Below are 18,911 nucleotides of genomic sequence, written 5' to 3'. Positions count from 1 at the left end.
TGTGGGAAACAACAAGGTGACTCTCTGGTGTCAGAAAAGCTCTGAGGTCTCGGTTCGGTTGAAGAAAGACAGAAAGAAAGTGAAGTCAAGAACCTGGGGGGTCTTTTATTGCTGGTATAAATATTTTCGATACAAAACCACATAAGAAGGAACAATATAAAATCTGAAGTACACATGCTTTTACACAAACTACATCCACTACCTCACGGAGTGTGGGAGGAGTCAGGATGGATTTAAAGGTGCGAGGCGAACAAACACTTGGCACAAGATATGAAGTGGGACTTAAAAACAAGAAAAGTCTATGAAACTGTTATATTTTCTAGATGATGATAGAAAAAATCTGAACTTGTGTTTGTGACGTACTGCTCATGTCTCTATAAGCAGAAGTATAAAATATGGCTGTTCTGGCGTCGGCTGCAGACGTCAGAGGAGACTGAGGTCTTTGCACCGGTGCTGGCGGAGCGTTACGGCACCTGATCAGCTGTAGCGTCCACTGGGTTTATTGCTCGTGTCCTCGGAGTCGCTGAAGTCGCCGAGGGAGCACAGGCTGCTCTTCAGGGTGCTTCCTGTCCCGGCTTCAGTCAGACCTGCTGGGAACCAGACAGACGCATTTACATCTTACACCTTAAAAGGAGGTTTGATGACACCGCTGGGTTCTGTGGAACAAACGAGAAAGTTCTTCCCAACGTCTCCTTGAACTGACCTGATCTGGGAGCCTTTCCTGTGGAGGTCCCCCACACGCTGGTGCTGGATGAGTCCAGACTCTTCCTCATTGGTCCAGAGCCCTGAGCTGGTTTAGACACTTCCTGTCCGTCCTCTAAGGAGGAGACCAACCAATCCTGGCTCTCCTCCAGATCTGTGTACTGTCCCCACACACAAACAAGACAAACATTTCAACTTTCTTTTTAGAGTAATAATTATATCAATGAACTGGCGACTCTATGCACCGAGGTCCCGTCCTCCTCCTCCTCCTCCTCCTCCTCCTCCTCCTCCTCCTCCTCCTCTCACCGTCAGCTCCTGCACCTCGTCTCTCCTCTCTGTCAAAATGCTGACGCCCCCTGCTGGTCTCTTTGCTGTTCTCGCTGCAAACTTCTGCTCCACCTTTCTGGCCAGGACAGTGATTTTCTTATCTAGAAACAAACAGCGCAGATCATATTGACACACGCGGTGAGTGCATCATATTTAAGACCTAACCTGATTAAAAACGTTTCATTTTAAAAATAACATTTGAGACTTTTAAAATAACTTGTTGGCGCCTTGAATATAAACAACACAGCTTCTGTGACTAACATCGACATGTAAATCATTTCAAACAAATGTTTTCACTGTTATCAGATGAAGTTTCATGGCTGAAGAGAATCATCTCACTTCTTTGCAGTTCAGGAAACTGAGCACGAACCTTTCTTGAAGTTCCTCTTATCCACGTTGCCGTTCTGGTCTCTGTATCCCTGCAGCTGTTTGGAGTCGATCTCCTGCAGCTCGCTGACTTCAGACCACTCCTCCTTATCATCATCATCTTCATCTTCATCTTCATCATCGTCACTCTCCATCTTTTTCACTGCCGTCTTGGTCACCACCCCCACTGACCCCCACGGCGGCTGGGTGCTGGAGGAGAACGTCTGCCTGGTAACGGCCTGCCTGGCCTGGACCGGACTGGCTTTGCCGGCTCTGATGTGGACCGGAGTCGCCTGGTTCATTCTGGTCGGTGGTGATCTGCCCCTCTGGTGTTTCGGGGGCTGTTTCTCCTCCGTGTCCTCCTCTTCAGAGTCCTCATCGGAGCTGAAAGGAGGAGTCCTTCAAAATCACAGAAACGTCGTGTTTTAAAACCATCATCATTCCATTTGAAACACTTTTGATGTTATCATTTTCAAGACATGTACATTGTGATTCGCTGAAATACTTGCAGGAAAGGTGAAATGCATAATGGGAAAAGTAGTTTGTTTGTTAGTGTTCCTCAAACCTACTAGAATTGATTTATCCAGTGGTTAAATTCCTCCTCAGGCAGGACACTGAAGCCCAAATTGCCCATGAGAGTGGGATGTATGAGTGATAATGAATCTCTAAATAACACAGTGTGTTTTGTATTTTTACTTGAGTGTGAAGGTCCTCGGAGCAGCCTTGCTGTTGGGCGTGGACGTCTTGGGTTGGGTGGTGCTCTTGGCCCTCGGCGCTGGCTGGGGGGTCTTGGACTGTCTGCCTGCAGGTCCAGACACAAACACTTCACACAAACGCCACAATTAGCGGATGAGTCACTGACAGTGTGTCGGAGCCTTAATCCGCTTGTGTGACGGCAAACAAGCTTTTACAGATCAGACTGAGAGTGTTGGATATACACAGTCAAAACCAATTACACTTTATCAAAATGAAACTAATATTTCATTTCAAATCAGTCATGAAAGGCCATGAGTGGAGATAGAAAGTCCAGTGTGGTGTGGTTTAAATTGGTCTGTGAGCAGAATAAGAATTAAAAGAGGATTTCTGATGACGAAGTCTGAGGAAGCACCTCGAACCGAGTGTCTGGGTCGAGCCGGAGTCTCTGGAGGAGCTTCTCTCGTCTGATCGCTCATCTTCTCGTCCACGCTGCGGGTGATCTCCTCCCGACAGCGCCAGTATTCAGGCATCCCCTTTGCAACTCGGTCCCGCTCTGAATGCACCTTGGCCATGATGGAAGTGAGCTCCCTGTTCGTCAGACCTCTTTGATTCTGAGAAGAAGCAGAAGGAAGAAGGTCTAGAGAAAGAGTTTCTTCATAGATTATTATTATTTTTTCATAGATCATTTCCACGCAGCCCTGTGTCCGTATGCAAGTCAACCGGAGGTGAGGAATAGAGGCTACTTTTTCTCATTAAATAACGATTTTGTTCTCCTAATATTGTGACTTTATCCTGATACTCATAGGGTGTAGTCCGTATATGAAACAGAATCGCGGACACGAAAACCAAACAGTGTGGAGAGGAGGCGTTAATAGTGAGTCCATACGGGCTTGACCCCCAGGTCCTCCAGCTTCTTTATGACGGCCTGCTCCAGCTCTCGTCGCATCGCCTTCTTGATGCTGGGGTTCCTCTTCAGAGCAGTGGCCGTCACGCTCGGACTCGGTTTTTTCTCTGGAACCGGCTCAGGCCTCCTCTCCGCGGGCCTCCTCTCCGCGGGCCTCCTCTCAGAGGCGCTGCTCGAGTCTGTAAAAGAAACCTCACTCGGTCAGTCTTGTGTTGACAATCACACGTGTTGGGCGTTATACAGTAAATGCCAAAATAAAATTAAATAAAATGAGCATGCATTTGGCAATTTTCAAAGCAAGATCCATGCCACAGGTTGAGTTGCGTGGATGTGACGGCTGCAGGAAGACAGACGGACGTAATGATCACTGAACTGATGTGGCAGGCATGATGGAATATCACAGACCATGAGCTGGCTTTCACAAAGCTTCTATGTGATAAGCTCATCGTGAGGCCTTTTCATGTCAGGGTGCAATAAGACGATCTCAGTCTGGTAAAAGAAAAGGCTGCCAACAACAGGCCGATGCATCCATGCAGGCAGTGAACCGGCTCGGCTGCTTGTATTGTCTGTTTTACCTTTCTCCTCTTCTGACAGCTCCTGTATAGGCTCCAGGTTAAGAGCAAAGACTGGCTCCTCTAATTGGCCGGGCACGTGAGGTCAGTGGGAGTGAGGGAGTCAGATAAAACAGGAGGCGTTAACAGAGAGGGGAGGGATGTGGTAACAGTGCAGCTGTTAAACTGCATTAAATCCTTCATGCAGGGAAGCACATGCTCAGCCTGTCTGGGAGTGACCATGTTTTAATGTTCTCATTTTAGTTTGAGGATTTACTCACCAAGAACAACCCTCTTTGGTTTGGGCTCTGGTGCTGGTGCGCTGACCACCACTGGAAAACACAATGAGATGAATGCATCAGGATCATATGTGCAGTTTCTGTTCTGAAGAAGACATGTGAGATGGATCCATACCTGGTACCTCCACTACTTTGGTGGGTGTATTTGAGGAAATATTTCTTATCTGCAAGTGGAACAAATAATCACAAGTTATACCTCACGATCATGCATGAAAAAGATAAACAATCTTTGAGATTTTCATGACAGCAAGAGACTCGGCCGTATCATCACATCAGTGCAACTCAATCTGAGCCAGTGCAGCAAATACAGGAAATCCTGAACAAGGCCTGAACCTCCGCCTCACTTCCTCTCCCGACATAATCGCACTGGGCAGCGGTGACTGAGAGTGAGAGTGTGTGTTATTAACCTGCTCCCTCTGAGCCTTGATGGTTTGCTGCTTCTCCTGCAGCCTCCGTCCCATCTCCTGCTGCAGCTGCTGGCTTCGCTCCTGCTGCTCGGACACAGACGACTGAGTTCTGCTCAGCTCGTCCAGCAGCTGGAGAACATGAAGAGGATGTGTTTTACAACAGGGCCGTCCCTAGACTGCTTGTTTAATATTTCACATGTGCCAACTCTGACAGAACCGTACCTGATTCTTTTCAGACTCGTGTTGTTCCTTGTTTTTTTGCAGCATGGATTCCCACATTTTATCCTGGAGAGAAATATTTTTAGCATTTTGGGTTACCCCAACACTTCACTCGTTTCTAGGTTGTAAAATATCAGCTCCCTGCGCCACTGACCTGCTTCTTCAGCTGCTGCTCCAGCTTTTGGATGATTTGTTTCTGCGAGTGAGCAGAGTCGGCTGAGGTTTCAAGCTTGGATATCTGATTCTGATTCAATGCCTATGAATGGGAATATACATGGTATGATTATGAAGATATCCTGAGGAGCAAATAAATAATGTGTATAAACAACATCCACGTATCCTTTCCGTACATTGACAGCCTGAACATTTCGGTTGTACATAGATTCCATCTCTCTACGCATGCCGTCCTTGGTGTCTTCGATTTTTCTTTCCATCCGAGTCATCTCCTCAGCTTTAAAACGGTCCAGCTCTCTCTGAAGGTCTTTGTGGGTGGACAGCAGCTCCTTCTCCTGGAATTACACAAAAAAACAGTGAAATCACAAGAGCCTGTTATAACAGAGGAAGCTTCAACAAGTTTAGTTACCAACATCAGTTTTCAAAATGTAAACTATCTGATCCACCTCACTTCAGATGAGTTGGTATCTATCTCTGTACATGTTCTGCTTTTCTTACCTGAGCTGTTTTGAGCTGCAGGTTCTGCTGCAGTTGAACGTTCTGCTCCCTCAGGCCGCTGATCTCCATCTTGAGAATTTCAATCTGGCATTTCTTTTCACTGTCCGACTGCAGCTCTGGAGGAAAGAATAAGAGTCAGATCACTTGCATTAATTAAACGTTCATCTACAGGTGAAAGACAAGACTCTGTTCTGAACCCTTTTGAAAGCAGACGTCCCGCGGGCCGCCCCTAAGTGGCCACAGGAGATCGTTGTTTGCTTGATCCTGTTTAAATCCATCTTAAATAAAAACTTTAACAGCTAGAAGATACATTATTTTTGTACCAGAAAGCTAAGACGTCTGTATTTGACCTCATTATGCTCATGATCACGTCATTACGTTACATGCAGTGGCAACAACAGGTGGTGGCACCAGAGGGATTTCCCTCATCTGCCCACAAGGGATTGTTGTTTACATGATGGTGTTCAAATCGGTCCAAAACAAAAACTATAATAACTACAACATTCAGTCTTTTAGCAGCAGAAAGCCAAGGGCTCTGTCTTCTACCTCATCATGTTGAGGTAGAAGACGCAACGTTACGTGTATCTGACTTTACTTCTGTTCCTCTCTCTCTCTCTGTGTCAGGTTGACTTACGGCTCTCGTGGTCCTCAGGATGACGGCGTTGCATGTGACTCTGGAGGAATTGGGGAGTAAGGAAGCCTTTTTTACAAATTTGACACTAAAAGAAAGAAAGAGAAAACATTATTTATTACATTGTATGAGGCAACTCCCATTACTGAGGAAACAGGACAGTTTAGATCAGGCTTCGGTCTGAACCTGATGATTATTTATACTTATTAAAGATGGCATCATACAGTATTTTCATAAAATGTATATATAAAATCTTTGCACAACTAGTTTATTGATCAAAACGCAATCAGTTAACTCAGGGCTGTGTCTTGGGTTTATTAAAGGTTGCCTTGTAAAAACTGGCTAGAGGGACAACAGATGAAAATAAGATGATTCAGCTAACTCCTCACAGTATTTAGTCTGTTGATTAATAAGCACTTTCCCTGTCAAATAAATAAGAAACAGATAATAATATATAGAACTTTAAGATGAAGAAATTCATCAACTCACATCGTTAAACAATAAAACCAAATATATCTGCCGTGCTCTAGTTGTGGAGTAAACTACTGAGAGTCTTTTACATGGGGAATAGTAAATGAAGTTTTAAACACATCCCATGGCGATGCAGCTGACAACAGGAGCATCCTCTGAGTTCAGGCGTTTGTTACTAAACACTTGGCGAGAGCGATGTTGATTTGCTCCGTGCGGCAGGCGTCAACACGCTGCAGCTCACTGTCGCTTCACAACCGGGAGAGATGCTGCTTCTTCTCCACACATATTACACGCTGCGTCTGAGCCTGCCGCTCATTGTGCACTTGACTTCACTCAAAAGTTCAGACTGCTGCTGCTGATATCTTGCCACACCGTACGGTAGCAAAGATTGAAAGGTGAGTGAGACACAATTACACGTCTGCTTTGGTGCAACAGAGAAGTTGAAGAAAGCAGCGTGTGTTTGCCTTGTAGACGTGTGGACGAGCAACAAATGCCAAACACAAACCCTCTCTATCAATTATTGAGCCACCTCTGTTAGCTGAGCTGGTAGCGCACACCTAGCAACCACACGCTGTCATGACACACTATATCTGTTGCCCTGGCAACCGCTTGGCCAGGTCAGCGGCAGCCATACACTCAAAGAACAGGGGGGTAGATTTTTGATTTGTGCTATAAATAACCTAATGGCAACTGAGCAGCACTGCCTACCTCCACAACATTAACAGGCAGATACAGAAACGTCTTCAGCAGCAGAGTCGAAGGACAAAATGCTGGACAAGGACACAGAGCCAGTATATGAGGGTGGGAGCCAGTCACCATGATGAATGCTCTTGGATTAATAAAACTAATCACCACCATCTGCTCTCGGGCTCTAAATCCTATTCTTTCGGTCTGAAAACAAAGCTTATTAGAACCCATGGTTTCATAGTACGCATCGTAATCGGTTTGAGGGAAACGTTTTGTCAAGCTCTGATAAAAGCCTTCGTCGCTTTCCCCTTTTCTCTCCGAACCCTGCTCTGAAACGCACAAAGCCGGAGCTGTGAATAGATCTTGGGAACAATGAAGGAGCGGGGGTCCCTGAGGAGGAGGAGTGAGGGGAGGTGCGGGGGTGATGGAGATGCATGTGTGACATGCCAGTGGTGACCAATATCGCTGTGTCAGCTGTACCTTATGGCTACTGAGGAGCAGCTTGGACTGCAGGTCGTGCACCTCCTTCCCCTTCAGCAGGAGCGCTTCTTTCAGCGCCTTCACCTTCTCCTCCTGCTCGCTCTGCTGCTCCAGCAGCTGCTTGTGCTCCTTGCTCGCCGCCTCCAACCTCTCCTCCAACGCATGCAGGTTGAGGCTGAGGAATTCCTGGCAGTGGAGCAGCCACTCCACGGTGAGCTGCGCCAGCTGCAGGAGCTTGAGCAGACCCGGGTCCACAGGGCTCCGGCACTGCTGGCACCGCTCCCCGTCCAGGTTGCAGAACGTCACTGTGCTGATGTGATCCTGGAGGGCGTTTATGTCCAGCTGGCTCATCACCAGGTTTATGTCCACCGCGTTGATCCGCTGCCAGTCCACCGTCTCCCTGCGACGGCGGAATTTGAAGGGGAGGTGGACGGTGGAGGTGCCCCTGGAAGGAGTCATCCCCGCTGCGGGTACAGAGTAGTGGCTGAGCGGGGAGTTCAGGAGGGACTGGATCCCCGCTGATGAGTGGGTCCCTTGGGTGTCACTCCTGTAGGGGTAGTAGTCGTCGTTGTGAAATGGCTGCAACAAAGACAAGAGAGAGACGACAACAGACATAATGTGAGTCACAGACAGAGAGTGAAGCAGACTGCTGCAGCCCTGGAGCTCCTCTTACCATCTCCGGCGGATTCCTGCGCCTCTACCGGGAGAAGGGGATCGATGAGCGGCTGCTGCTCTCTGGTTCCGCCCCCTGGTCGCGGCTGTGCGTCGGCCACGTTACCATGGAGACCCGGGCCAGCGTCCCTGGGGAGAGGGGACACGTTTTAAAACGTTTACCACTGGTTGACTCTCAGACAACAACACAACCGCTCGTGCGTCGGTGTCTCGTTTCCAGAAACAGCCATTTCAAGTTAGGGCGGGAAGTTAATCCCCTAAAAGAAACAATGGCGCACATGTTTGAACGTGTTAACGAGTGAAACACAACATGTAGCCCCGGGGCCAGCTAGCTCAGGAGGCTAAGGTCCGCTAGCTAACGGAGTTTCTTAACTCATCGTCTGGGATGAAAACTTAAAGAAAACCAGTTTAATCCACCGACAAACCAGTGGAACAGTTACATATGAAGTTTGAAGCCGCAGCGCGGACACACAGCTACTCACTGCGGGGGTCCGTGTTGTGTCGTGGCGGTGTTGTGTTGTGTTGTGTTGTGTTTCCAGTCGACGGGGCTCCAGGAGGTTCAGGGGTAACGACTCCACATTCCTGAGGGAGGAGAGTAACCAAGGCTACGCTTCCGGTCAGGACCTTCACAGTAAGAGAGGACACACTAAAAACAGTAAAGACAACTTTCTAAAAAGCGCATGAGCGTTTGTGACAAGGGGGAAAATATGGAAGATGTAAAGTGTCTACCTGGTATAGGTACTTCCTCTTTGACCTTCTTCATAGGTAAATGAATGATTTGTCTCATTTCGGGGGGGGTGCATCCTTACGCAGCAGATGAAGGACGCAGCCATAGACCACGTCTGACAAACCGAAATGCTCGTTGTCTAACAAGTTCGGTATTAATGAGTTACTTGTTGCTATGAGACGTCATGATTGACAGCTGAGACTGACTCCCGATTGGTTGGTTGTTGGTTTTAGGGCGTGCTTGCAGTGGGGGGGCCTCACAGTGCCAGCCTGACTAAAATCCAGACGATTGGAAGTGTCAGCTCAGCAAGAGCTCTGCACTGCCCAAGCAACTGGAAGCCAAACGGCAATCTCGCCTGCAACTGCCCACTGGTTTTCATCTCAGACACTTTGTTGTCTATTTTCAACGAGGCTGCCGCAGGGGTCACAAGTGGTGAATCAGCCTTGTGGGAAGGAGAGATGAGAGAGTGCAGCACTGGGGAGGGGAGAAGGAGAGAAGCATCCCACCGTTTCCTTTCATTGTCCCATATGAATGTTGCACAGGTCAGAAGATGTACCAGCACTGAAGAATTATATATAGAGACAAACGATGAGGTCTGCACCGATCTGTTTCTCATCCTCCCACTGGGCGAGGAGGCCCGGGCTCTACAGGGCAAATTAGCCACAGCAGCAGTGGTGGATCTTTTGGAGAGAACACAGGTAATAGATATATAAAATATAGAGGGAGAGTAATGTATGATGAATGTGCTCGTGGGTATAAAACTAAACTCAGACTTTCTTGTAAGACAGAATAAACTCCTACTTGTGTCTGCATCATTACCAAACTGCACATTTCCTCTCTGCGATCATCCCTTATTTTCAGAAATATAGAGTCAAAGTGAAACTTCAAGAAGTAAGAGAACCTTTCCAACATCACTAATAACTAAATAACAGCTTATTTTGAAATTTTGATTCAGATTTATTCTTTAGATTTTCTTGCACCTCTTGTTATACTCGTCTCTGTGTTGTTTTCAATGTCCCTTTACAGCACCTATATATGCTCGCCGCCTCCAGCCTCTCCTCGAGAGAGACGATAACAGACATAATCACAGACTGATTCACTGATCCACCTCTGACACTGCTGCAGTCCTGGAGGAGTCATCGAAGGAGCCTCTGATGAATAGAAGATGAGTCTTCTATTTCATCGAAGGCTCCTCTGATGATATAGAAGATTATTAAAAGCATGGAATGGCAGGAAATGAATACGGGTCATTTTTGACCCATGTTGTGCATTAGAAGGGAAGTGATACAAAGATGAAAGTAACAAAGGAAACATTTAAATAAGATTTGTGATGTTCAAAAACAAGTGAATTGGTGGATACCTGAAATACTGAATGATGAAATTCATTCACTGCAAAGATATATTAAATAAAAACTTTATGACCCATGTTGTGAATCAAAGGGTTAAAATCAAACAGCAAAGAGGACAGTGAGAAAAAACCCTGAGTATTTAGTAAGAAGTAATAAAGTAAACCTGCAGGAAATACGAATTACATTAGAATGATATTGTATGTGAAGCACTTTGAGCTGCATTTCTTGTATGAATGGTGCTATACAAATACAATTTATTTATTATTATTAATATTAATATTGCTTGTTAGCATAATGCATGTGACCTATTTATTTGCACTGTCCTCTTTGCTACTGTAACCTGGCAAATGTCCCTGTAGTGGAATGAAGTATCTTCTCCTGTATGTATTTCTAAACTATGGGTGAAAATGAGACCTCATTCTGCAAACACTGGGATTCTTTACAATGGAATCGTTTTTTGCAGAAGTGAACTCATTTACATAACTGTAGCCACATTGCTTTTTCAATGCCCTTATATTATGGAGTTTTGTGATATTGCCATTTTGCATATATTAGAATATTTGTATCTATTAAAAAATGTTCAGAAATCCCTAACGTTCTCCATTTGTTGCTGTATAATTTATGCCTCATCTATTTCCCTCCCTTTTTCAATCTGGTTACTTTATTGCAATGATTCCATCAGGATATAATTTCATCTTATTTGACATGAACAATTTAAAATGATGAAATGCTCGGAGTGGAACACTACCACCGAGCAGCTTTAATTCTGAAAGGACAATCCCTGCACTTCTTGTGTTATTGTGGTGAGGGAGACACTTTGGAATGAGGGGGAGCACACCACTGCTCATTGAAACAGGGGAACATGGAAACAGGAATGAAGGAGTGAGGTTGTCCAGATCTCTATCAGGCTACAGTTGTAAGTTAAATAGCTTAAAACATCATGAAGTTGTTTGAAGTAATGAACATGTTGAATAACTGAAATAACCATGAACGCAGCTGCAGGGACACAAGTGAAGGTTTGTAGAGAAGTTTGAAAACTATTACAATCTATGCTGGACTACGTCTTTATGATTCAGTGGATTATTGAGGCAGCCGTACAAACATGTAGATGATGATTCTACCAGCAGAGGTCAGTGTAGCTCAGCTTTGCAGACCCTGTGGTTTTACTGTTGAGGAGAGATGATGGTTAGAGGAAATGCTGCTGTGATGGAAAGCAGCTGCAGGAGGACACACACACACACACACACACACACACACACACACACACACACACACACACACACACACAGGTATATATGCATGCATAGTGTCTGTATTCCAGGATCAGTCTCACATAGTTTCTTTTAAGCACAAGATAAAAGGATGATTCACATTTTGGACATTGCTGCAGCAATAGAACAAGGTGACATAAAGTGTGATGCATAAGTGTGTGTGTGTGTGTGTGTGTGTGTGTGTGTGTGTGTGTGTGTGTGTGTGTGTGTGTGTTTCAACATTACACATCCTGTTAAGAAACCCTGTATGTGCACATCCCAGCATGTGGACCTCTCCATCAGCGTCCCACTGCTGGAGGAGGCTGACGGCGTGCCATTTCCCCGGCCAGTCCCCAGACAACGTCAGTCGACTTCTGATAAATAGAGACTTTAATTCCTGCGGACAGGGTCTGTAACTGTCGGGATAGCCTGGGGCGAGCAGGAGAGACGCTCCTCACAAGCTGTGCCCGCAGTAAAGACTCCTGCCAGTGGCATCACAATGAGGCTGTGAAGTTCAGCTGTAGGACAAGATGCTGATGTGCTTGTTTCTGGAGCTCAAATCCCAGCCTCACTCTCATCTCCCTGCAGTGTTTCTCCTGGAGCCTCCAGGCTGAAGTTGTGGCGCTTACTTGAAAATAACACTTTGTGGATAGCAGAGGGAGAGACACCCATGCGGGGCAGAGAAGTGGCGGCGCTGCATTAGTCAGGCAGTAAAAAGGAGCAGGGGTATGTGGAGGAAGAGGAGCAGACCTCTTGAGATGAGTAAGCACAGCTCTACACTCAATTTACTGCTTGATTTATGAGTTCATTTCCTGCTCCAAGTTCTCAGCGGGGGTGAGGTGGTATATCTCTCCGACTATAGGTAGCAGTGGCTCCACTTCCCAATCCCCCATGAGACCCACTCGCACAACTCCGGGCCTTCGTGGGACTATAAATAATGGCCTCTGTAACAAGTACACATTGAACACAGAGCGGAGCGGACGCCTAAACATCTTTATTCATGAAGGAGGTTCTTATCTTCCGCTGCAGAGGACCAGAAGGATTCAGACATATGCTGAAATGATGTGTACAGTTACAGTGACTGTACTGCTGCTCTCTGATAAGCGTCTTGAGATGTTTCGAAGAATCAGATGATAGAGAGGTGAAAAGAGACATTAATTACTTCTCTGTCTGTGCGTATGAGTGTAGATGAAATTTATAAATTCAAATGGGGATTTTTAGTTTTCAAAGCAATTTAAAGGAGTTTGCTAGAGTGACTGACATCACAGTAAAAACAACTTTCTTAAAAGCGCATGAGCGTTTGTGACAAGGGGGAAAATATGGAAGATTTAAAGTGTCTACCTGGTATAGGTACTTCCTCTTTGACCTTCTTCATAGGTAAATGAATGATTGCTCTCATTTCGGGGGGGTGCATCCTCACGCAGCAGATGAAGGACGCAGCCATAGACCACGTCTGACAAACCGAAATGAGACAGTCTGGTCTCCTTATTGCGTCACCAGCTTGCTCGTTGTCTAACAAGTTCGGTATTAATGAGTTACTTGTTGCTATGAGACGTCACGATTGACAGCTGAGACTGACTCCCGATTGGTTGGTTGTTGGTTTTAGGGCGTGCTTGCAGTGGGGGGGCCTCGCGGTGCCAGCCTGCTCCCGTTTATGACTAAAATCCAGACGATTGGAAGTGTCAGCTCAGCAAGAGCTCTGCACTGCCCAAGCAACTGGAAGCCAAACGGCAATCTCGCCTGCAACTGCCCACTGGTTTTCATCTCAGACACTTTGTTGTCTATTTTCAACGAGGCTGCCGCAGGGGTCACAAGTGGTGAATCAGCCTTGTGGGAAGGAGAGATGAGAGAGTGCAGCACTGGGGAGGGGAGAAGGAGAGAAGCATCCCACCGTTTCCTTTCATTGTCCCATATGAATGTTGCACAGGTCAGAAGATGTACCAGCACTGAAGAATTATATATAGAGACAAACGATGAGGTCTGCACCGATCTGTTTCTCATCCTCCCACTGGGCGAGGAGGCCCGGGCTCTACAGGGCAAATTAGCCACAGCAGCAGTGGTGGATCTTTTGGAGAGAACACAGGTAATAGATATATAAAATATAGAGGGAGAGTAATGTATGATGAATGTGCTCGTGGGTATAAAACTAAACTCAGACTTTATTGTAAGACAGAATAAACTCCTACTGGTGTCTGCATCATTACCAAACTGCACATTTCCTCTCTGCGATCATCCCTTATTTTCAGAAATATAGAGTCAAAGTGAAACTATTTAATAACTAAATAACAGCTTATTTTGAAATTTTGATTCAGATTTATTCTTTCGATTTTCTTGCACCTCTTGTTATACTCGTCTCTGTGTTGTTTTCAATGTCCCTTTACAGCACCTTGAATCTAACTCAGTGTAAACAATGCCTAGTCCAGCACCTAAATGCAGTTAGAGGTCTTTGCCATATTAGAGACTAAATGTTACGCTTGACAGTTTGAACAGATGAGGACGAGAGCAGGAACGAGGAGAGCAGATAACTGTCGCTCTCTTTGAGCTATCGCACGGCCTCCTTTGTATTCAGGGGGCGACTGGTTTTTGTGTCAGCGCGGGACAAGAGAAGCACTTAACGTGACATTTAGAGACGCTCAGAGATTCTCTCCGGAGGCCAGAGGGGGGGAGAAAAGAAGCGATGATGTTATCGCAGACATGTGTTTTAAATGCCAGGAAGGGTGCTTTACCAGAGAGCTTTGGCCACAAAGATAAGAGAATAACCCTCCAGCCTCTGGTCCTGCACCTCTTGCACCAGTTCTGAAGCTTTGTCTGAAATGGTTTAATCTGGTTTCTATCAGATATGATCTCACAGAGGGCTTACAGAGCAATCTTCTTAGATTGTACATTAGGGCCGCTGTTATCCTCAGAAGAAATCCACACATGCACGGTGCATTTTAAAGACTCGGCCACAGACTGAATTTTAGCAGGTGGGCGACACAAGCTTTCTGGGATTTTGAATCTTAACCAGATGGTCATAATACACATCACGACTGTGATTCAAAGCCTTTTCTTTTTTTGAAGAATCTCACTCCCTGAATAATTTGTGAAATCTCCTTTCCATTAATACAAGACTAAGTATCTGTTATTGATGTGGGTTCATCCTGAAGGGACCCCCACAACAAGACAGCATGAATATTTAACAGGTGAAGAAAGGTCAATCTTCTGGTGTGCATACTGAGACTGAACTCATCAATCATCATTTCTGTGTGGAATCAGTTTGGATTAGAGAGAATGTTGCCACCATCAAAACAGATTTAAATCAAAAACAAGCATCTCAGTATTTTGCAATTCAAATACGACGCGTTCATCAATCTCGCGAATGCATCTTTCTTTACACAGTCTATAGAAGCATGTTTATATGTGCACAAAAGGTCCAGCGACGGCGATTGCCTCCAATACATCAGGCAGTGAGTTTGATGTGTGTGTGCATAGTGATGAAGCACCTACACGGGAGCTTTGGAAACAAGGTCAGCTGTTCGTCACAAGACATCCTACCCGTCCGCAGATCTTCCACACCTCCACTCGTTTTTTCCATTTGTCTCAGAGACGGTCACTTGCTTCCATGGGCCCGGGGTTTTATGCCTCGTCACAGCCTTGTTGATTAGTTTCCTTAGGAATGACACCTAAAGTGGTAAGAGAGTACGACAAGCATCACAGTGTTAGTGACGGTGGGATATTGTGAGGAGCTGAATTCATCTTACTGGTACGAGCAAGTGGAGAAACGTGTTTGTACAGCGGTGAAATCCCCTCTTGTCTCGGAAACACATTCATTTTTATTTCTCCCATCACATTTGACCATTTGCCGTCATCAGGGACCACTTGAGTTTTCCAAACGCTGCCTCGAAGAAGCTCTTTCTCGCTCTGATATTCTGTGTGTTCACTTGAGGAATAATCCATTTTTACTTCTCTTGCCTTTGCGTGGCTCCTTGAATATTTACGGCTTTGATGTTTGGTGTCTAATGCAGTTACCTAAGCAGTTTGCTGTAACCGGCCTCTCAGAGATTCTCCCTGCACGCTTCTCCTATGTGTCTGTGACAATGAAGCCTCCTTTTGAAGCGTTTCCTCGCTGCCTCTCGTGAAGGTGTTTTCTGTAGATAATGACTTAATTCAATTCACACTTTACCCAAAGACTGCAGCACTTTAAAAAATATATATTACTTGCTTACTCTTACTTACTTGCAACTGTTGTGACATGAAATAAATTATAACTGCGCAGACAAGGCCATACATTACTAATTCAATCTCTCTGGCTGCCAGGTAGCTGTGCAGCAGCCAGGGAGCTGTGCAGTGTAAAGACCTTTGAATTTAAACAGTAAAAAATTGCAAATGATTCAGAGGTGAATTTCAACACGGCTGACCATTCACTTTAACCTCAACGTGATTTAGCGAATAAATTATAGGGACAGAACAAAAAAACGAGCATTGGGAAAAGAAAGATGGAATCAATACCAAGCGATGACGATCTGGTGCTTAATAATGTAATTAATATAAAGAAGACAAAAACATCACCCAACTTGATAATCAACTTATCTTTCTGGTTATGGATGGATGGATGGATGGACAGTCCGCCTTTGTATTTCCACACTGACAAAATGAGTGAATTCTCTCATGCTCTCCCCACATGGAGCTGAATCTATATAAACACTTTCTTCCCTTCAAAAGAATACTTCACTTCACAGATTGGTCTTTTTAACATTGAACAGCTTTTAGACGCAGTTAAGTTCAAAGAGAAAAGCACCGTTCACGCTAGTTTAACCTGCTGATCCCGTTTTACATGACAACTTACTGAAGGTACATGTGAACAAAAATAGGAAGATAAATAAGAGATAACAAAGCCTTGGTGGCTGTCAGATATTCCATATGATTCCTTTATGATTTGTTGGTCTTGATCACAAACCGAGTTCACACATCAATAACTTCAGGATTTCACTTTGAAGGCTTTTATATCCTGCAGCACGAGAAGCGTGTTTGAAAGGTTTTCTCAAGAATGAAGACGGAATGTTAATTAATAGATATTTACAGGCGAGGTTGAGGTGAGATTCTTGCCCTTATTATCTTATTCCTTTGGTCTAAATCTGATTACTTTCCGATAAAAGAACAATGACATGAATGAAACGCTCTGTTTGCTCTTAATAAAAGTCACACTGAGGTCATTTCATTGCGAGGTGGTTCATTTTGATCTTCCCTAATTATTTTTCTGTTTGCTGCCTCGTTGGATCCTTTAAATCTCACTCCACACATTTATTCTGTCCTTGGGACTGTCAGCATTAAAGCCTCCTCCTGAATCAGCCACATTTATTCAGTTAATGTGAGAAATTAATGTCTTTCAATTGAACTCTCATTATGAAAGCAAGCATAGAGATATTTTTACATTTTATATTAATTAATATCAGCGAGTAAAGGAAAAAAAGTGGAGCCTAACACCGACAAAGATGTCAAGAGCCGACACCGGTGTCGATGTGCTGTAAACTAAACCACCTGATCTCCGTTACATCCTGTCTCTACCCCCCCCCTCACCTCACCTGAACGTCCCGCTGCGTTGTTTATGTGTGAAAGACAAACTGCGGAGACAGTCCGGACCTAAATCTCCAGGGATCCTCCGCAGGAGTGTAGGAGTGCTAAAGACGCGTGATAGAGAAGTGCTTCATATAGAAGTGCTGTATGAACTATGCACTATATAAATACAATCCTTTTAGTAGTGGTAGTGAACTTGCACAGCAGTTTCTGAATGAATCAGCAAAGGCAGAGAAAGGTGACCTTAATATTGGGGTACAAGCAATAAAGCTTGATGAGAGAAATTACAGTAATTCTACCGCTGACATTCATTCAGGGGCTCGTATCAACTTCTGCAGGAAGTGACATGCAGGCTGTGTTGGAGCAGGCAATAAACATCCATCAGTGCTGATGGTGGAGACAGGAAGGCTGATTAGGCCACGGCACGACACATCACTATCAAATGTGTCCCCAAGGCTTCAATTACCTGCTCCAAAACGCAGATTGTATCGCCGGCCTCCTCTCCCATGTCCTCGCAGCGTAGTGGATAGCACACCAATCTGGGTTATTCTCTGTCGAGCTGCCAAAGTGCACAGTGTGGGACAGCAGCTTCCTTTTTATGTTGGACCAAGTGCAGAGCGTGTCCCTTTTGATTAAGTGTTTTTGGATGAGGCTGTGGTGAGAGCCCGGCACAGGTTGGCATGGGGCCGACACCACGCTGCAGGTGTTGGGGACTGCTGGTGGATCCCTGCGGTGGAGAGTTCACACTTCTTCAGACACTCGCTCCGCATGCAGCCAAGGAAAACGGCCAAAAGTGCTGCATGGCATCTAGTAATGGGACTTACAAGCAAAACGTTCCATCCTGGAAATAAAGAAAGTACATTTCTGCCAATGAGCCCCGACGGCCAAGGTGTTTCTTTTCAATGTGAACAACAATTATCAGATGAAGGTCGTAAACACACAGCATCTCATCTTTCTAAACAGGAAAGTACTGAAAACCCTTTTGAACAGACTTCAAGGTGAAGTTAAGTTAACTCCTCTCAGATCCAGCAACAACAGGGACAGATCTCTACTGATGTCAAGATGTTACTATTTAATGTGATGTCTAATTAGAGGACGGTCAACAAAGGTGAAGAGTTTCTCCATGAAACACTTATTATATTAAATATTAATATTTGCAAAGAGATAAGAGCTTTTTTAACAGAGGAGTTGAAAGATGGTTTATATTTTGGATTTGGCCTTTTTCAAATCAAATCAGTTCAAAATATTTTGACTCATCAATAATTCAAGTCATATATAAATCATAAAACACTTATCCAGACAGTTTGCTGCTTCTGTTTGTTAATTCCAACACGGCATCATGATGTTTATTATAATGCTTCAGGTTGTCCGTCCGTCTCTTTCTTGTGAACACAAATTTGGCTGAGAATGAGGCTGAGAAATCAACATCTACCATCGGCTTATTAGACTGAAGATGCCTAACACGACTACAACATGTTGCTAAACATATGGGTCATAAGAAGACAGGACAGTCTCATACAAGATGGGTTCTTGATGCTACGAGACTGTAAAGTTTAGGATCAGTTTTCATGCTCTACTACAGAATGAATCTGCAGCAGCAGAACAGGATGTTCTCTTTCATACTTAAGATTTTCCTCAAGTTTTCTTGTGCAGCAGCTTTACATTCCACTTGCTTTCATTAATAATGTCTCAGGCTGCTCATTTGAGAGAAATGCTCAGAAACTCTCCGCTCACCGGCAGTCCCACTGCAAGAGTCCAAAAGTGAACTGTCGGAAAGTCTCTAAACTTCATTATAAAATCATTACTTATTCCAATAACCACAAAATACATACACGCATTTGTGGCCGCGTCACACGGGCCTCGCTGAAAATGAAAAAGACAAAACCCGATGAAGAGAAATCACAAACCAATCCAATCATTATTTCCAGGTAGCTTCAGCTCCATGAAT

At 44.9% G+C, this 18,911-nt stretch overlaps 1 protein-coding gene across 4 annotated transcripts; it reads right to left on the bottom strand.

Annotated features, from left to right (window-relative positions):
• Window positions 1-80: 80 nt before the first annotated feature.
• Window positions 81-10,003, bottom strand: dzip1 (DAZ interacting zinc finger protein 1). 4 transcript variants are annotated; one of them, XM_035149926.2, is made up of 19 exons: window positions 8,814-10,003; window positions 8,567-8,730; window positions 8,086-8,213; window positions 7,413-7,991; window positions 5,778-5,862; window positions 5,144-5,259; window positions 4,822-4,980; window positions 4,626-4,727; window positions 4,475-4,537; window positions 4,253-4,381; window positions 3,961-4,009; window positions 3,828-3,878; window positions 2,978-3,174; window positions 2,504-2,702; window positions 2,092-2,218; window positions 1,400-1,794; window positions 1,009-1,130; window positions 704-863; window positions 81-587 (listed from the first exon to the last, which is right to left on the bottom strand). In XM_035149926.2, exons 3-19 carry the CDS (start codon window positions 8,086-8,088, stop codon window positions 478-480), a joined length of 2,646 nt encoding a protein of 881 aa, XP_035005817.1. In that variant the 5' UTR covers window positions 8,089-8,213; window positions 8,567-8,730; window positions 8,814-10,003; the 3' UTR covers window positions 81-477. The 4 variants fall into 4 exon arrangements, with proteins under 4 accessions (XP_035005817.1, XP_035005816.1, XP_035005815.1 ...); XM_035149925.2 differs by having other exon boundaries at window positions 81-590; window positions 8,814-10,001; XM_035149924.2 differs by having other exon boundaries at window positions 81-590; window positions 8,567-8,708; window positions 8,814-10,001.
• Between the last annotated feature and the right edge of the window lie 8,908 nt (window positions 10,004-18,911).

Source organism: Hippoglossus stenolepis, chromosome 24 (assembly GCF_022539355.2).
Source record: "Hippoglossus stenolepis isolate QCI-W04-F060 chromosome 24, HSTE1.2, whole genome shotgun sequence".
Lineage (NCBI taxonomy): Eukaryota > Metazoa > Chordata > Actinopteri > Pleuronectiformes > Pleuronectidae > Hippoglossus > Hippoglossus stenolepis.
Note: the sequence above shows the minus strand (reverse complement) of the source record. Positions and strands in the feature narration are given on the sequence as shown.